A 19,459-nucleotide genomic window follows, 5' to 3' on the forward strand; every position below is an offset into this window, starting at 1 on the left:
AGGCAGTATCCTGAGCACTAGGAGAAATCATGGAATGTCAGTCAAGAAATCAGATCCTCCTAAGCAGCTTGGCCAGAAAGAGAATATATAACTTGCCCGTTGTAGTTTTACATGCAAGAAATTGAAATAATTGTTCTTGAATTGAAGTTCCTTTGCTGGAAGGACCTCTGATCAATGATCTTAACAATTGGAGTTACTTAGGCATGCAGAGGAGTAAGGATTTCTATACTTTAACCCAATAAAAAGTATGAAAAAGAAGCTCTGAGCAGTTGTAATCTGGTCAGTTAACATACTTAACAGACATATCTCCTTTTACAGAACTGTGTTTAACAGTGATCGTTAACTAAAGCCATGGCAGCTGCCAGTAGTGAGGTGCAGCATCCTGTGGATCCTGGAATCTCCAAGCTGCAGTTTGCTCCTTTCAGTAGCGCCTTGGATGCAGGATTCTGGCATGAACTAACCCAGAAGAAACTCAATGAGTATCGATTGGATGAGACCCCCAAAGTTATCAAAGGATACTACTACAATGGTAAGTAGAAACTGAATGTCTTGCTTAGTAGTTTGGGTTTCTCCTGTCATTCTTCTGAGTCTTTGTATAACATATTTTAGGTGTTTTGCTGAAACATTAGAGAACACAGCTGGGTGAGCTGTGAATTCTGGTATGTCTGTGGGTAATTTATAATTTACATTAACAAAAAGAAGGAAATTAATGGCTGTATTTCAGTTAAAAAGAAGCATGTCGCTGCTTTTTGTCCAGGTGATCCTTTGGGTTTGCCAGCTCGCTTGACATTGGAGTTTAGTGCCTTTGATATGTAAGTACGTACTGTGGTTTACTTTAATTCTTATATGAAGACACTTTCTTTGCATAACATTAACACTTGGATTTCTAGTATTATTTGGACAAGTTTGACATGAAATTAAATACCTGTTCATGAACTTTGTAATAATGGAGAAACTGCTTTGAGTCACAAGCATTAACTCCCTGTCTGAAGTTGTATATTTCTCTAAAGGGCCAAGGTTAAAGTATGCTGGTAAGTCTCAAATTCACTCACTGTTTGTATAAATGTTTATATAAAATACCTTTTCTTTCCAGTTCTTTAGCTCTTCTGCATAAGGGGAAATATTTCAGTCATCTAATTTCTGGTAGTTTTTTTTCCCTAGATCCCTATTTACTGAGGATTCATCATTGCAATTCATTGTTACAACTAGGGCTTGTAAAAACTATTATGAGATCCTGAAGGGGACCTACAGAAAAGATGGGAAAGACTGTCTAGAAGGTCTTGCAGTGATAGGATGAGGGACAGTGGTTTGAAACTGGGGCAGGGTAGACTTAGGTTGGACATAGAGGAAGCTCTTCAAAATGAGTGGTAAAATACTGGAACAGGTTGCCCAGGGCTGTGGTTGAGGCCTCATCCCCATTCAAGATCAAGACTTGACATGGCCCTGCACTAGTTGGAGATGGGTCTGCTCGCTGCAGGGGGGTTGGACAAGATGACCTTTGAGGGTCCCTTCCAACCCAATGCAATCTGTGAACATCCATTTATCCAAATGTGTCCCAATATTCATACAATGTGTGGGTACTGGGAAACCTTCTATTGGTTCCAGCTCAGAATTTATTTACAAGTTGGTGGTACATTCACATTCTCCAAATGAGAAAATATTCCAAGTGCTATTTAAGTACAACTGTCTAGTTGGAGGTGTCCCTGTCCTTGCAGGGAATTTGGGCAAGATAACCTTTGAGGGTCCCTTGCAATCTGTGAATCCTAGTGGTTGCTTTTTAGTATCTTCACAGAATCACAGAAACATTCAAGTGGAGAAGACCCTCAGGATCACAAAGTCCAACTGAGAACCCTACTCTACAAAGTTCACCCCTAAGCTATATCCCCAAGCACCACATCCAAATGACCTTTAAATACATGTAGGGTTCTCAGTTGGACTTGTACTTTTGTCATTACACTCAAAGTAAAAGGGACACCAAAGCTGCTCAGTCTACACAGCTAAGATGAGATGGGAGGGAAGTATTATTTCCACATGGTTTTCATTTCCAGCAAGTGCCCACATATGCACTAACATATGAACAGGTATCTGCCTAGGTATCATCTTATTTGTTTGAAATTAGTGAATTCTAAAGTTGTGAATTGTAGAAACAACTTTAGGATGTTAACCCAGCATGTTAGCAGCCTGATGAGGCTTTTTAAGAGAAGTTCTTAGGATATATTATTTCATTAGTTCTTACCTTTAGGTACAATACAGACAGCATATGCAACAAAGTGTAACTGGAAGAAAGCTGTGGTATTTGGAACAGGAATTTCAGATGAGGAATAAATTGATGGGGTCACGGTGTCTGAACTCTAAAACGTTGTGACAAAAGTAAATTAACAAAAGTTCATTTATGTAGAGTTCAATTATTCCTTTTACTGTAGTAATTTTATGTCCTTCTCTTTCTATGCTTCAGGTAGTCAGTTTAGGTGATCACAAAGAGTTCCATTTCAGTTTTAACAATTTTCAGAAACTACTTCATGTGTGTTTAGTAACTTAAAAATTTGCTGTATTTGAGTTCTAACAGTGATCAGAAGCATATTGGCTTGGGAGAACAATGTTAAATGAGTCCATTAAATCAATCAGATCTATAAATTAAAGGGAATATTTGAAGGGTTTTAACCTGTGCTGTGTTGGCAAGCAGCAGTTTCTCCAGCTGATGATGTTAAAAAGTGTAACAGCTACTCAATCTGTTTAGGTTCTGGGATGTTTTTATAACATAAAATTTTAACTCTTCATGTGAATAAAATACTGACCTCTAAAGTTCAATCACGGTAATGAAAATCATGTTTCTCATGGGTAGTTGATATCTGAACAGAGTTTTCAAATCTTCAATCTGTGATTTGTTGCCACCTTGCTTAGAGATAATAGAGATGTTGGGTATATTTTTGAAGTCATAATGTAGATGTGTATTTGCACAAGTTTTTATACCAATACCATGTGATCATAAAATGTTTTCACTAGAACTGTCCTTAATTTTTGTTACTGTCTCATTTACCAATTTCAGGGCAACCTTACACCATAAGATAGGTACTGCTGCTCCTGCTCATCCTGATAAGAGCATTGGCATCCGATTCCCAGTACTTTCTTTCTTTTATTCAGGAACGCTTCGATACCAGCACGCTGCTGTCCTGCTTTTGGCACGCTGTACAATACCAACACTTTTGAGACATTCAAGTCCTGTGATAAGAAATCACTTCTGGAAAAAGAAGCAAATGAGGTAAGATGGAAAATAAATCAACTGGTAGGGATTGAAAATAACCAGCAAAGTGCTTCACAGTCTGTGCCCCAAATACAGGAAATACTGTACTCATCCATCTTAGTAGCCATAGGATTTGACTTATTGTGGAAGGAAGAGTTTGATGTTTGCTTTTTGCTGTTCTTTACATGAGAGTAGAAAGTAGTTGATTACATCTGGAGGACTTCAGTGTTCTGCCAGGCCACCTTTAGAGCTTACCAGCTGGTGTTAGAGCTGCCAGTGTCTTTATAGAGTACTTTTTTAAAACTTGTGTTGGCAGCCAGAAACCAGCAAGTGCTTGGTTTGAACTATAGATTACTGCAATACAGATGTGTGACAAAGTTGGGGAGAAGCTCCAGAAGTGCCAGAAGACTGAGATACAGCAAGAATGTAGCTATCAAAGGAAGGGTCTATTCTGCTTCCACTATGACTGAATGGAATGCCATGTCTTTGTGAGAAGGAAAAAAATCAAACTAAGGCAACCATTTTCTTTTGAAGGCACTTCACTTGGAGCAGTTCTCAATGATTTTAATTCCCACTAGCTTTGAGTAGCAAAGTTTTCGTGTATATCTTCACTGAAGCATATGGATTTTTTTTTAGTTCCTACAGCCTAGTACTTCCCTGTCAATGGTAGGCATGATGTAGTATCTCTTTAGGGAAACTAGGAAGGTCAGAATGCTTTATTCACTCTTGTATTTATTTTTTTTAAAGATCAAACAGGTTTGGCTCATACAGATATTACAGCTTTTTGACTTACTGCCATGCAGTGTGCTGCCTTCTTCCAAGTTTCCTTTTTTCAGTCAAATTGTAATTCACATACCTGGTGTCTATAGTTTCCATGAATGAAAAGGATGAGAGTACAATAAAAGGCTGTGTTCATATGACAGTATGGTCTGTATTGTTTTGGTGTTAATAGTTCATATACATCAGAGTCTGTTCCTGATGAAATTTTTCTTTCATTTGATGCTCCATGTTCCTCTTGTTCCCCAGCTTCTATAGTGTTTTGTATTAGAGAGTCCATGTCTATTTCTCACCTTTAGAATCCTTTTAGCATAGATAAGTGTGGATGAGGTTAGGAGAAGATCACAGTATATTATGACTACTAGAAGTGTTAATTTCAGTTTTTTAAAGGTAGTTGGAAGAAATAAAGATTTGTGCTGCTGTTCTCATGCTAGCTTGGTGTTTTATTTCTCTGCCCTTTTTCTTTATCTTGTCCTCACAATCAATGACAGATATGGCAATCAATAAAGTCTGGAGCTGCTCTTGAAAACCCCATGCTCTTGAACAGGTTCCTGCTGCTGACATTTGCAGTGAGTAACGATCATATGTCTCATACTTCAGAGTGCTGCCATGGAAATGAATTCATTTCTCTTTAGGATAAATGCTTTATTAGGTTTAGCACATTAAAGTTATCAGAATCATTGTCAGACATCTTAAAATGTCTGAAAAGATTTTAAAGAAACTTAATAAGCCATTGTCATGTGCAGATGTATTTTAGGATGTATTCTTTAAGAATGCTGGTGCCAATTCATATTATTTTCTACAAAAGTATAAGATTATCTGACAACCTTATAGGTATTAGTAAAGCAGAGCAACTGTTTCACATTTAACAAATGGAACGTTTTCACAAGTAATGCTCTGGCTAAGAAAACCTGAAGTGTTGTACAGACATTGTGTGTTTAGATTGTAAATAAACCGTGTAAAGAGAAGGGAAGTCTTCTACTACTATTAATGATGTTCTAAAATCATGACATAGTGACTTAAGTAAAGAGAACTGTGGTTGCTATGGTTAGTATCACCAACCAGCAATTATGTTTGGCATTCCAAACCATGATTGACATATGTTTATGTTTACTTATTAATTTGACTAATTTTTTTTCTCTAGGATTTAAAAAAGTATCATTTCTATTATTGGTTTTGCTACCCTGCTCTCTGCTTCCCTGATGGAATATGCATAATTCAGAAACCAGTGTGTCTTGCAGACAGATTCTCATTAAATCAGGTATTCAAAATACTAAATACTATGAAGTCTGTAGCACTGAGTAGTTTTGCGGGCAGTAAAAGTTAATATTTTTTGTTAGCACATGCTGAATTAATTTGAGAATTAATCTATTTGAATTTCTTTTAAAAGGTAATTAAGATTTAAAAAAAAAAACTTGCTTTTAATATTCCCATGTGGGTGTTTTATTTATCTCTTTTCTTGTTACTGTATAAAATTTCTTACCTTGCCATCACTTCAAATGTATCCTTTTGGATACAGGTGTGGCAAACAATTCTTGAAGAGGTGGCTATGTTCATTTTAATTTTTATATATAGTTTAGTGGAAATACAGCTCTGGTATTGAATGTTGTGTTTCTAAGAAACCATTTTGAAGGAGCATCCCCGTAGAGAGCTAAGTCATTAGCAATTACGAAATTGTTAATAAGATACATGATTGAACTAGAAAATGAATTGGATAGTGAAGATTTTGGTTTATTAGGAGAAAAATTTGCAATTTTTGGTAGTTTGTTTCATATTACACTTCAAAAGCATGAAAAAAAGCAACCTGCCCATGTGTCTTTTTTGCTTTGACAGGAATTAATAAGCATTGACGGGAACGGCTTTTTTAAAGGCATAATAATCAAGAAAAAACAGTGTAGGTTTTTTCAATGAAAAATGCTTCTTCTCTGGAGACTCTCATTAGTTCTGCAGTAATAAATAGTGTAAAAATGCCTGCCATGATCTAAACACAGTTTCACCTAAGCGCTGAAAATCCACATAACAAAATAATGGATAGACTCTCTGCTTTTGTTTATAATAGTGGGACAGTAACTTTCTTGTTCTGTGACTAAGCAAGATACACTTGGCTTTAATTTGTATTGGTAGATCAATTTTCAGCAATGATAACAATGCTCCTATTTAAATTTGCATAGACAAATGCTGGTTTAGCAACTGGGTTTTTGATCTCAGTAGTTGTGGTCATGGTCTGTTTTAAAACATCTGAATGCAGTATATTGTAAGATGATTTGAGTGAGCCAGCCTTTCTGGATGGTAAAACACTTCTCTGTGCTTCTGTGTAAGATTAAAATTGTTAGTTACAGTCGTCTTACTCCTTTTAGATTCAAGCACTTCAGAAAGCATATGATGAACTCTGCCAGAAAGAGGGGGTTACAGCTTTGCCTTATTTTTTGATCAAGTATCATGACAATTCTGTTGTGATATCTCTGCTGAAAAAGTGGGATGATTTCTTCCAGGACCAAAAGGTAATGAGAATTTTGTCATCTTATAACCTACAAATGTTTAATTTATAAATGATTTGAAAAGTGTCTATAATACTGGGCTGAGCACAGTGTGACCATGTATTAAACTTTGTACATAGTTAAATGTGCATGCAAGCCTTCTCTGTCCATCCTTTGTACACTAAAAATGCCAGAAAACTTTTGCTGTGAATTGTCAGCGTGGGCAATGACTTCTCATGTAGAGTGCTTTTATTTGCAGGTGACTGTTGGAGTTTATGATCCGTGTAATTTATCCCACTACCCAGGATGGCCACTGAGAAATTTCCTGATCCTGGCAGCCCACAAATGGTATCTATTTTATTCTTTCCAGAACGATTATTTATTGGCCTTTTCCTTTGGCAGTTTGTTCATATCACCCACCTGAGATTTAACTTTTAAACTTGACCTGACTCAGCCTTCAGTGATTCTGATTTTTGTGTATTCTTCTCTGTCATGAGTTCTTAGCATTCCTAATCCTCACATGCATGCACCTGGAAACAGATGCTTCAGACCCTGTCAATACTCTCTAGTCTCTTGTTTAAAGGATTTTGTGGGTTTTATAATTAATTAGTCCCAAGTAGTAGTAGACCTAAATTAAGACTATGAGATACTCTTAAGTTTTCCTGTAGTGTACTCCCTTGAATTTTTTCTTGGGCACAAGTTGGGAAGACAGGATGGAGTTTCACACTTTGGTACTGGGAAAAATTTAAAAAAAAAAAGTATAATTCAAGTATCAAATAAACTTGGGTTACAGCAAGACAAAGATAATGAAGATTTGGCTTCATAGTTTTGACTTTTAGATTGTTTTTCAGAGCACACAGCAGGGAGAAGAAATACTCAGTTATAGTGTTTTCTGGGCTGAACTGTTTCTGCTAATTGAACTGTAGGATAGAAGGATTTGTAAGTGCTCAGGGAGCTTTACACATTCTGAGATTCATAGGTTTTTAGGCACTGAAGTTCTAATCGATTTGATGATTGAATAAGGAGGAAAACTGATACTGTATCAAGGGTGAAGAGAATCTTGCTTGTGCTATGACAAAGTGCATCATGTCACCTGATATGCGCTCTGCTGCTTCCTTCTTTTGCCTCTCAATATGTAGTTTGACTCTGTAGAAGTGAGAGGCTATTCCTTGTTCCTGCAGAGCTCTTTGACAACAAACTAGTCATTTGCACATACTAAGCAATTGATTATAACAATAGTGTTCCAGTACTGACAGAAAAAGCCTTATTCATGAACCTGCAAGAGACTAAACCTGCATAAAATAGTGTTTACAAGATGTCCTTTCCCTAGTAAGTAAGTTGCATGTCTGTCTACCTTCTTTAAATGGCAGGGGCAGCATTCTCCAATCAGTTGAAGTGCTGTGCTTCAGAGACAGGACTATGCAAGGGGTGAGAGACATCACACACAGCATTATCTTTGAAATAAAACTTCCAGAGAGACCTCTTGGCCCAGGTAATCTATTTTAGAAAACACATTATTTTCGTTTTTTTCTGTTTTATCACTCATCAGTCACTGTGAGGATGGAAAAAATAAGTTAATGCCACTAAATCATTGCTTATGCCAAGTTATTCCAAATGAATTTTAAATTGTTGGGATTTCTGTTAAACATCTATAAAGGAAATGGTTACATCTTCAAAAAAGAAAGGAGAGAGCATATACTAATTCAGTTTTTTCCTCCTCAAATTGTAATCCTAATTTAAAAGAGAACAAAAATCTTCCTGGTATCATATGAAATACAGAAGTCAGGCAATTAGCAATTAATCTGTTCTCTTGTTTGTTTTGTGCACAGGCCCTCAGGTACTAAAAAATGCATGTGGTGGTGAATTCAGGGTGGGTGGTGAATTCATGTGATGCAAACTTGCTGTGTATTTCTAAAATGGTGGAAGCCTACTACAGAGTGGAATTGTTTCTTCAATCCTATAGTGAGGCAGGCAGGCATATTTTAAAACAATAAACTGGAAATGATAGAACATAAGCTCAGATGTAATTGCTGTGTACAAGACAGCATCACAACATTTCTCTACCTCATCCAGGAAGTTCTGAATGCTTTACATATCACCATTGTGAATTATTTCTTTATTATATACTTAGGATATATAATTCTCTACTGAATCTACAGGTGGGGTCTAGGGAACATGAAGAGATGATTGACCTCTCCAAACTTTCCCAAGTTCTGCATTATGAGTTTACTGAGTTCTGAATGTAGAGAGCTGTTTGACATTAAAGATCTGGAGGCTTGATGAGACACGATGCTGTCTCTGTCCTAGGTTTGAAGGAAGCAGAAGCAGCACATTGGATACCTGAGAGCAAGGCACTTGTCCAAGAAGCAGTGCTTCCCATTGATGTGAGCTAGCAGAAGTTGTGTAGCAATGTATCCTAGCTTCTTGTGATACAGATGATATACTTGCAGGTTGAGAATTTGGTTTTGGTTTGGTGTTTTGCTTTGTTGTCCAACAAGGTTAAATCCAGCAACAATTCTTGTTTTCTATCCTGTGATATTAAAGCTTTCTTTCCTTTTTTCTTTCTTTCTTAATATGTCAAACAGATTGTCCAAAAGCTGTTGGATGGGAGAAAAACCAAAAGGGAGGCATGGGACCAAGGATGGTGAATCTCAGTGAATGCATGGATCCAAAAAGGTTTGTTTATTACCTTGGAATTTTCTGTAGTTTTCTTTACTTGTCCTTAAGCCATAACAAGTTGAAATGATGACATGCAAGGACTCGCTGTCTCCTTTAGGTAAGAATATACAGTAACACCTATACTGTACCTTGTTAGGACAGTCTTGTGGGAAATAAGGACTTTAAGAGAGCAGAGTGCACTGTGTGCAGCAGGAGTGTTTGCAGTTTTGGACTATATCTTAACATGTCAAATGTGCTGTATTTAAAACTGAATGGAATGTAGGTCAGAGTGTTATAGGCCTGTGGTTTGCATTGAATTCTGTAACCTGCAGGTTGCTAAATATAATGAAATAATAATGGAGGAAAGTTCAGCCTTTTGGGGTTTGTGAAGTGTGACAAGAGAGAACTAAAGAAACATAGATTACAGAACCATTTTGTATGGAAAGGACCTTCTAGGTCATCAAGTCCAACCATTCTCTGACTCTAACTTGGTAAAGTCTGGTGCTAAACCATGTCCCTCAGCACCACATCCATGTTTCTTTTAAACCACTTCCAGGGATGGGGGTTCAATCACCTCCCTGCAGAACCTGTTCCAGTGTTTGAGAACCCTTCCAGGGAAAAAGTTTCTCCTAATACCTAACCCTAAACTTCCCCTGGTGCAACTTGAGGCCATTTCCTCTCATCCTGTCACTTGTTACTATGGAGAAGAGACCAATTCCCAGCCTGGCTCCAACCCGCTTTCAGGAAGTTGTAGAGAGTGAGGTTTCCCCTGAACCTCCTTTTCTCTGGGATAAACAACCCCAGTTTCCTCAGCTGCTCCTGACCAGACCAGTTCTCCAGACCCTTCATGAGCTTCATTGCTCTTCTTGGGACCTGCAGAATGGTTAAAAATTTATGGTTAGGATCCTCAAGAACATACTGCATGTATCACAAACTGCAGAGGGGAAAGCAAACAAACCAACCAACCAAAAAAACCCCCATAAACCAAGAAAACCAAAAAAAACCCCCACCACAACTGTTTTCCTGATCCCCTTACCATGCACTTTATTATAAGGTGGAAGTATGCTTGTGGGACTTTGTTTTTCATAGTACATCTGTGTTGAATTTTTAAATTCTTTTTCTTGAAAGAAATAATGATTTGAACTTCTTCAGCTGAAATAAATGCGATTGCTGTGTTGGGGAAACACCAGGATGTTCAGAGGTGTGTTGCTCTTTATTTCCCGGTATAGGTTAGCAGAATCATCAGTGGATCTGAATTTGAAGTTGATGTGCTGGCGACTGGTGCCTACTCTTGATCTGGAAAAAATTGTGTCTGCCAAGTGTCTGCTGCTAGGAGCTGGTACGCTGGGCTGTAGTGTTGCAAGGACCTTGATGGTAAGTACTGAGTCAAAAAATGATCTGCTCTTTCTTGTAAATTTGAGATTGTTTGGAGCTTTTTTTGAGCGCCTGCTATTGGCGTGTTAAAGAAAAGTTGTTCCTTAAAATACACACATAAAACATAGTAGTGGATGATATAAATTGGAGGGAAGAGGTAAGATCTGTAGCCCATGGAAATAACTTCAAGTTCTCCGAATAGATAGTAAGAAAGCTTTAGAATAGTAATTCATTTTGAATTTGAATCTGGAACTAATTAATGAGATAGTAAGATCAAGTGCTTCACTGTGAATTTGAAGTAACTCTGCTGATATTTTTTTCAGGGCAGTTTGCCATATCCCACTGAATTAATCAGTGTTTTTGAGGCATTACCATTAAGTGATACATTCAGACAGACCATGTTTTCTGTTCCCTTATTTCAGTGCAAATAAAAGGTTGTTGCTGCCAATAGCTTCAAAAGCTTTTGTAGCTTGACCTTTCTAAAAAAATTGAACAAAACCCCTCTTGAGTTCCTGGTATTACTCAAAAGTATTTGGCTAAGCTCATTGTGCTTGTCGTTATTTAAATTGCTTTCTTTTTCAGGGCTGGGGAGTCAGGAAGATTACATTTGTGGACAACGCAAAGATCTCCTACTCCAACCCAGTGCGACAACCACTTTATGAGTTTGAAGACTGTCTTAGTGGGGGGAAGCCGAAGGCACTTGCAGCAGCAGACAGGCTACAAAAAATCTTCCCAGGAGTGGTAAGATCAGTATTTAAAATGTGTTAATACATCCCTTGGAGGGCAACCAGTGACTTTAAACTACTACAAGTATTTAAACTAATTTAAACTATTCCATGTTCTAGTAATTCAGCATTCTTGTGAGCGGGAAAAACATTACACAAATTGGTTTTATTGGGTCCTGAGACATCTATAAGCTCTGTTCCAGTTAGGCTTTGAGACCGTAAATCTTCGTAATAATTGAAATATAACTAAGGATCATCTGAATCTTCTTGTAGCTCATTGATGGTAAAGGAAAAAAATTCCTTTCTACTCCGTGCTATGGAACTTTCAGTAATGGCTGTTTTTAATACTGTATTTTCCTACTCTGCTCTTAAATATGAGTTTAGACACATTAGTTGTCTATTGTGGGAGCAGAAGATCTTGAGGGCAGTAATAAATGTATTGCTGAGACTTCCTATTATGTTTTACACCCAAAATTTGAAATCTTAAATTATTTTCTGCATTAGAAGCAAATAATTTAATTCCAGAAAAGGGAAGCCACAGCCTAGAGAAGATAGCAGTGTTGGCCAAAGTACTCGTCTTTTGGAGAGCCTGGTGGTAGTAACTTAATATAAAAATGAAGTCAAGGGAACAAAAGGCAAGAATGTATTTTATGTTGTTTTAGAAGCTTTATGAGCAAAGACCCACCAATGGCAGTCTTTATGCTCTTTGACTTCAGGGATGTGTATCATATGAACATTGTTCAGTGTTCCATGTTCAAACACCTAATTTTCAATGCTGAAAGTTAGTAAATATAAAAAATCCCAACTCTAAGAAATATTTGGAGTTCTTTTAGTTTCAGTCTTCATTTGGGGAAGAGTCATTGTGGCCTGTAATGTCAGAATAGACATGCTCTCAGCTTGCTCTATCATGAACATAGTTGAGGTTTTTTATATTCATTTGTCATGTGATAGAAGTCACTCAACTGTTTGTAGTTTTGTTTTGGAAATGAGATTGTCTCAGAATCAGTAGCTATAGTTACCAGGGCTCAGCTGGCAAACAGTGTGATATAAATGAGTTATGTATACTTACTATAGGATTCTGTATGGAACATGCCACTGATTATGTTCCTAGTCATAATATTATTACAAGTTATAAACAGTAGAATATAGATTACTGTGTTGTCTGTGATCAGAGTTGTGAACAATCTTTAGAGAAGATCGTTTCTAAACATTTTTAGGTTCATCTGGTTTGACCCAAGGATTACTCTGTGATTTTGTTCTGGTTTTATCTGTGTTGATCTCATTTATTGTCATGACTTTTGAAATCAGTATTGGTACTAAGGAGTAATTCAATGAATATTCAAATATCAAACAATGACCCCCAAGTACACAAAAAATGCTAAGCATTTGACTTTCAGCACTTTTGGTAAGTTAATCAGAAAAGACTCTGGAATTTCTGAGACTTTAATTGAGCCTTGCAGTGCTGTAGTGCTATTGCTACTTGGTGATACTCTTTTACATATAGAACAATTAACTAATAGAGCAAGTGCAGAAAGGAAACCACCAATATGAATCTAACTTGGTTTTGTCACAAGATTTCTTGCCTTTTAAACTTGAGAAAATGAAAACAGGAATCTTAAAAATGAACGAGTAGTTCAATTAGAAGAAATAAAAACTTCTTGTGGCGTCCTGAATGACACGTTTGCATGCAGAGATAAAGATCAAAAGTTAGTTAGGCATTAGTTAGAAGGTTTCCTGTTAGAAGTCACCCAAGAAAGCAAAAAACCCTCCTGTACTATGGAATCTTGAGATTGATGAGGCTGAACTTAATAAAATTTGGAGAAGAGCTTTCAGTGATAAGAGGGAACCAATAACAGTGCTTTAGGGAGTGTATATCAACAAGTGTTTGGACATTTGTTATACATAGGAGGCAAATGATTTTCAGTATTAGCATATACAATGTCCAACCAGTGCTATAGGAAAGGAGTTTTACCTCTACCATACACCTCAGATGTTCTGCATCTGCCACTGTCGTCGTAGCACATTATCCCCATCAGAGTTACACATTGTCTGTTGTTACTTTGCACTGTGGATGGGTCATATCTGATCAGTCTTCAGTGGAGCTCAAACTTAGTCTCATGGCACAGATGAGGAGAAAGTTTACAGATTCTGTGTGCCCTTGTGATCAAATGTATCTAGTATACTTTTTTTGATCAAACTAATTTCTGCAATAGAATTTGTGGAGAAGTATCATGTTTGGCCATCAGTAAATCCACAGAGAAACAGCATGCTAGCATTAACAAGAATTAACAGAAGTCAACAGTAAGGACTTTGGTTTTAGACTAGTTAGAAGAAACAATTATTTTTGTACTGAGAGTGGTTCAGGTTTCCCAGGGAAGTAGTTGATGCCCCATCCCTAGGAACATTCCAGGTCAAATTGGATGGGGCTTTGAGCAACCTGCTCTAGTTGCAGATGTCCCTGCTGACTGCAGGGAGATTGGACTAGGTGGCTTTTAAAGGTCCCTTCCAACCTAAAGCAGTCAATGATTCAAACAGTTAATGTTGTGCTGACAGTGTGTGAGAATGCTGGGGTTTGAGCAGCAGGCAAAGAACCTGGACTAACAGTAAGTCTTTAATCAGTTTGAATGAAGTCCTGGTGCTTTGGGACAGTTTGGGCAGTGAAGCTACTATAGCTGGAGATTTTTATAATCTAACTGCCTTTGCTAGACTACTCATTAATGGAGTTGCATCTGTTCCTGCAGACTTCATTGTTGCTTATTACCAAATCCCATATTTGTCAGAATAAATGCCTTTGAACAAAAAGATTGGTTGTCCCGAGTCTGCTCTTTCCTCTCATACTGAAGGAATAGCCAAAACTGTCCCTCGCTCTTTGGAAACCCACAAAGTCAGAGAATTGTTGAGATGGAAGATGTTATGGTAGCACTACAAATTGCAATATTTTTAAGTCTCTTTTTTTAACAAAAACCCAACCAATCAAAATGCACTGGAGTCTCAAGTTTTGGTCACCTGTTAATGAAAATCTTGAAAAGTGCATTATCTGTTATGATATTACACGTCAGATGCAGTCTATTTTTTATTAATAAGTATGTGATTCTAATACTTCATGGATTGGTAGCTAAATATTATTTTGTTTTAGCTAATTTGGAGGTATTTTAAATAATTTGTTGGTGTAAAAGTTCTGATTTTAAAATCTTAGCCCTTTTTGTGAGCGGCCAAGCAAAATTCTTGTTGTGGTGAAGAGAATTCCTGAGACTGTGGAATTCTGTGGAACGAGATCTGTCTTTGGAGATGTATGCACACTTAATTCTCCTTATAATAATATGCTTATGCCATCAGAAGGTACCCTTTTAGCTCTTTTTGCCAGCATTTGGCTGCTGTTTTTGCTAGTGACTGATATCTTTTTTTTAAGGGACAGTTATGCAAATAAAACTGAAGCTTTTGAAGCTGCTAGACTTGTATCTATTCCTACAGCTACCTTGACTGGATAGAGATTTTTTTCTGAATTCTGGTAAGATTTTGGTGTTTTACAAACCTCTTTACCTATTTTTACGCAACTAGTGTTCCACCATATTAGTTTACTTGTTTGGTTTGGGGTTTTTGAACAAAAAATTACCTCCTAAGTGCCCAACAGTGCCAGGTTTCCTTATCTAATAAATCAGCACTTGTTTTGGAGTACAAAGGCTTGGCATTATCCATAAGTTATGCATATACAATGTGGATTAAATTTTGTGTTCCTGCCACAGGTTTTTGGAGGACATAATGGCAGTGAAGGTAAAATCTCCTCCAGTAATTACCCAATGTGTGTGCTGGTGGTGCAGAGCCATCCTCACTGGGAAGCAGTGGAGCTGCCCTGTTGACAGCAGAATAGACCACTGTGGACTCAGCCTGATTTTTCTTTTTACCCTTGGAGATGGGGGACAGGGGGAGAAGCAGGGGGGGAAAAAAAAGGCATATCTTTGGCATGGTTTTTGCAGATGTTACCCAAATTCACTTCCCCAAGCCACTCTGTGGTTGTTTTTGTTTATTTTCATGTATATTTATGATGTTTAGAATGTGTACTTCACTCTTCTAATTATTTGCCTCACCTGGATTTATGAGTTCCTCATGTAATTGGTCAATACAAATGCAAGTCCCACCAACCTTTCCTGTCTGCTCTTCCTGTGTGATTTATATGTGGTTCATCTAGCTTTTACATTTTTGCTTTTAAATTGTTGGCTGCTTACAGCACAGTGACAAGCAAAGAGCCTTTGGCAAGGCTTATGCTTCTGTAACATATATGAAGAATCCATTATTCCCTTCTAGCAGATGGCTGACAGCTTGTGTTAACAGATTTCCAAATGAATGAGTTAATTGTTTGCATTGTACATGCATTGTGTATATGCTTTTTGGCTCTATAGCCATTTTCTGCTCACTCTGCCTTGCCCAAATAGGGAGTTGGAAGAGGCATATGTTTCTGGGATAGGAGCAAGCTCTTTCAGCACCCACATAGTGTAAGCCTCCAGGCATCCAAGTGCTGGAGTAACAAGACTCTGATTTTCTTCTATATCAAGTTCACATATGGCTGGTTGATTGAATTACATGAAAATAATTTAAGACTATTGTTTTTCTCACAAAGAATTTAAAGGGGAGAATGTGTGATGCTTTGCATCTGCCTTACTGTTCTATGTAGGTTTGACAGTGTGATCATAATCCTGTGCAAGATCTGTGTGCTTGTTTGTGGAGTGGTGTCTGTAACATCTGGGATTAAGAACAGTTCAGCTATCTTCATGTAGTGGTTTCCCAGACCTGATAAGACCTTCTGAAAGACAGGGCTTGTTGCTTGGAGGCACCGAGCAACCCGAACGTGGTTCTTCTGCTCTCAGGACCCGGAGCACTGTGTTTGCATTCAGCTGCTCTGTTCTGGGGAGATACAGCAGCTGAAACTGCCATACCCACAGGATCTTGTGCTTCAGTGCCCAGCAATGATGTACAGGGAGATATAAATAATAAAGTTGCCATTCTGCTAAACAGAACTTGAATTTGATGGTGAACTTTATCATGATTTTGTGCAGTGTCAATGTTATCTTTCTAACCTGTTGTTTTCTGCCTGCCTCCATCCAGAGCTCAGAAGGCTATAACATGAGCATCCCTATGCCAGGTCATCCAGTGAATTTTTCTGAAGTAACAATGGCACAGGCTCAGAAGGATGTGGCTAAACTCGAGGAGCTTATTGATGCTCATGATGTTGTTTTCCTACTAATGGACACTAGAGAGAGTCGATGGCTTCCTGCTGTCATTGCAGCCAGCAAGAGGAAGGTATTGTACCATACCTTGCTAATCTCCTTGTCACTGTATTTCAGCTTTTGTATGTAAACCAGCTATGTATACCAAAGGAGCTTCCTGGGAAATGGAAATATTTAACCAATCTTTTTTGATTGTGCAGAAAATTTTTTCTTGTTTTTTGTAGCCTCAATGGTTCTGTATAGAACAAAATCTGAGTGTTGAAAAGAGGAAATAGAAACTTACATGACAGAATGATGAAGGGTGAAAGAGACTTTTGAAGGGATCTTGTCCAATTCCCTGTTCAAAATAGGGCAAACTTACAGCATGTTGCCCAAGGACTTGTCTAGTCAGTATCTTTTGAGCATCTCCAAGAGCAGATATTTCATAGTAATACAAAGAGAAATAGCTTCGTAATAAGGAGAACTGAAGACATTACACTAATGATTGGCTGATAGAGTATATGAATTGTAGAAACATAGAACCATAAGTTATAAGACCTTTAAGATTATCAAGTCTAACAATTCTCTAATGCTACCAAGCCAGGGGCTAAGCTATGTCCCTTAACACCACTGTCTTTTAAACACTTCCAGGGATGGGGATTTAACCACCTCCCTGAGGAGCCTATTCCAGTGGTTGAGAACCCTGTCAGGGAAGAAGTTTTGCATAATACCCAACCTAAACGTTCCCTGCTGCAGCTTGAGGCCATTTCCTCTTGTCCTATCACTTCTTCCTTGGGAGAAGAAATCACCCCCCACCTGGCTTCAACCTCCTTTCAGGGAGATGTAGAGAGCAATGAAATCTCCCCTGAGCTGAGCATTCTTTTCTCCAGACTAAACAACTTCCAGTTCCCTTAGCGGCTCCTCACCCAGACCTGTTCTCCAGACCCTTCACCAGCTTCGTTGCCCTTCTCTGGACATACTCCAGCACCTCAGTGTCGTTGCTGGAGTGAGGGCCCTAAAACTGAACTGAGTCTCCAAGGTGTGACTTCACCAGTGCTGAGTACAGGGTCCTGTCGCTCTCCTGGTCCTGCTGGTCACACTGTTGCTGATACAAACCAAGGTGCTGTTGGCCTTCTTGGCCACCTGAGCACACTGCTGGCTCATACTTAGTACAAACCAAAGAGAAAGGGGAAGATGATGACAGTGTAATTGTGAACCACAGCTGCTTGTGTTTCCCATGTGACTAAACAGATGCATGTGAACACCATAAGTAATCATTAATTACTTTCCGCACTGAGCAGCAATTTTTTGGAGCGACAGATTTGGGAGTGTTTAATGAGTCGTGATTCAGACCACAGTGAACTGAACAGATTACATACAGAATTTAAAATTACATGAGAACTTGTCGCTTACAGACAGTTGTACTTAAATGCGAATATACCACAAACTCAAAAATAAATTCTGAGCTGGACCAATAGAAGGTTTTTCCAGTACCAATACTGATCATTGTATGAATATTGGGCAATATTTGCATAAATGGATGTTCACAGATTGTGTTGGGTTGGAAGGGACACTCAAAGGTCATCTTGCCCAACCCTCCCTGCAGTGAGCAGGTACACCTCCAACTGCAGCAGGTTGCCCAGGGCTACATCAAGCTTGATCTTGAATGTCTTCAGGGATAGGGCTTCAGCCACATCTCTGGGAAACCTTTCCCAATATTTTACCACTCTCTTTATGAAGAACATCCTCCTTCTGTCCAACCTAAATCTGCCCCGCTGCAGTTTCAAACCATGGCCCCTTGTGCTAACTCTATAAGCCCTTTTAAACAGTTCTTCCCTGACCTTCCTGTAGGTCCCCTTCAGATATTGAAATGCAGCTATAAGGTCTCCCCAGAGCCTTCTCTTCTCCAGGCTGAACAGCCCTAGTTCTCTCAGCCTGTGTTCATAGGAGAGGTGCTCCAGTCCTCTGATTACCTTTGTGGTGCTCCACTGGACCCACTCCATCAGGTCCATGTCAATTCTGTATTGAGGTACCATGGCTGAACACAGTACTGCAGTTGAGGTCTCACCAGAACAGAGAGGCAGAATCACCTCTTGACCTGCTGGCCATGCTTTTTTCAGTGCAGTCCAGCATGCAATTTGCCTTCTGGGCTGCAAGTGCCCATTGTTGGCTCATGCCCAGCTTCTTATTAACCGGTACCCCAAAGTCCTTTTCTTCATCCCCCAGCCTGTATAGATATTGAAGCTTGCCCCTTGATAGGAACGTTAATTCCTATCAGTGCACAGCAGCTTCAGGTAGCTTCAGTGAGATATTGAATGTTAAATGCTGCAAACCTGGTTTCAGATGTAAACTGGCACGACACATTTATGGAGTTCCTGGGGTTTTTGTTTTGTTGTCAGCAAGTGTGCTGCATATATTTGTGTAACAGAGGGAGCTGTTAATTGGCACTTGCTTTGCTGAAAGACACAGAAAAAAGTAATGGCTTGTGAATTTCTGAAACAGACTTTTGGTTTGGTTTTGTCTTTTGTAAATGCTTGAGGACTGGAATTCTGCACCTGTCTGTTGTTTGTGGCTAGGGTGATGCATGTCTACTTAACAGGTTGCTCATCTACAGCATGAGGGTGTTTTTGACATTTACAGGGAATGAAGTCTTCAGGGTTGTTTGTTTTGTTTTGTTTTTTGCCTCTTTCCCCTCCTCCTTTGGCTCACTGATAATCTGTTGTTCTCCCTTTGTTGTTCACAGTTGGTCATCAATGCGGCGTTGGGATTTGACACGTTTGTTGTTATGAGACATGGACTAAAGAAACCAAAACAGCAAGAATCTGGTGATTCATGTGTCAGCAATGCCTCAGGTCCCTCTGATCTTTTGGGATCTTCACTCTTTTCAAATATCCCTGGCTATAAGCTGGGCTGCTACTTCTGCAATGATGTTGTGGCACCAGGGGATGTGAGTAGAACCTTATGCAAGTGGTGATTATAGAACTCTTGTGTTGTGATTTGGATTTT

The 19,459-nt window shown here is 38.6% G+C and overlaps 1 protein-coding gene across 1 annotated transcript in view; it reads left to right on the forward strand.

Moving 5' to 3' along the window:
• The first annotated feature begins 351 nt into the window (after positions 1-351).
• Positions 352-19,459, forward strand: part of ATG7 (autophagy related 7) — a 39,535-nt gene continuing 20,427 nt past the window's right edge. Inside the window, exons 1-13 of the mRNA XM_054387229.1 lie at positions 352-529; positions 758-812; positions 3,142-3,259; positions 4,510-4,587; positions 5,163-5,279; positions 6,376-6,519; positions 6,755-6,843; positions 7,866-7,987; positions 9,081-9,171; positions 10,383-10,527; positions 11,110-11,268; positions 16,353-16,547; positions 19,197-19,400. Of these exons, the coding sequence (XP_054243204.1) occupies positions 352-529; positions 758-812; positions 3,142-3,259; positions 4,510-4,587; positions 5,163-5,279; positions 6,376-6,519; positions 6,755-6,843; positions 7,866-7,987; positions 9,081-9,171; positions 10,383-10,527; positions 11,110-11,268; positions 16,353-16,547; positions 19,197-19,400 (1,695 nt within the window). The remainder of the gene's footprint in view (positions 530-757; positions 813-3,141; positions 3,260-4,509; positions 4,588-5,162; positions 5,280-6,375; positions 6,520-6,754; positions 6,844-7,865; positions 7,988-9,080; positions 9,172-10,382; positions 10,528-11,109; positions 11,269-16,352; positions 16,548-19,196; positions 19,401-19,459) is intronic.

This window comes from Indicator indicator, chromosome 15, assembly GCF_027791375.1.
Source record: "Indicator indicator isolate 239-I01 chromosome 15, UM_Iind_1.1, whole genome shotgun sequence".
Classification (NCBI taxonomy): domain Eukaryota; kingdom Metazoa; phylum Chordata; class Aves; order Piciformes; family Indicatoridae; genus Indicator; species Indicator indicator.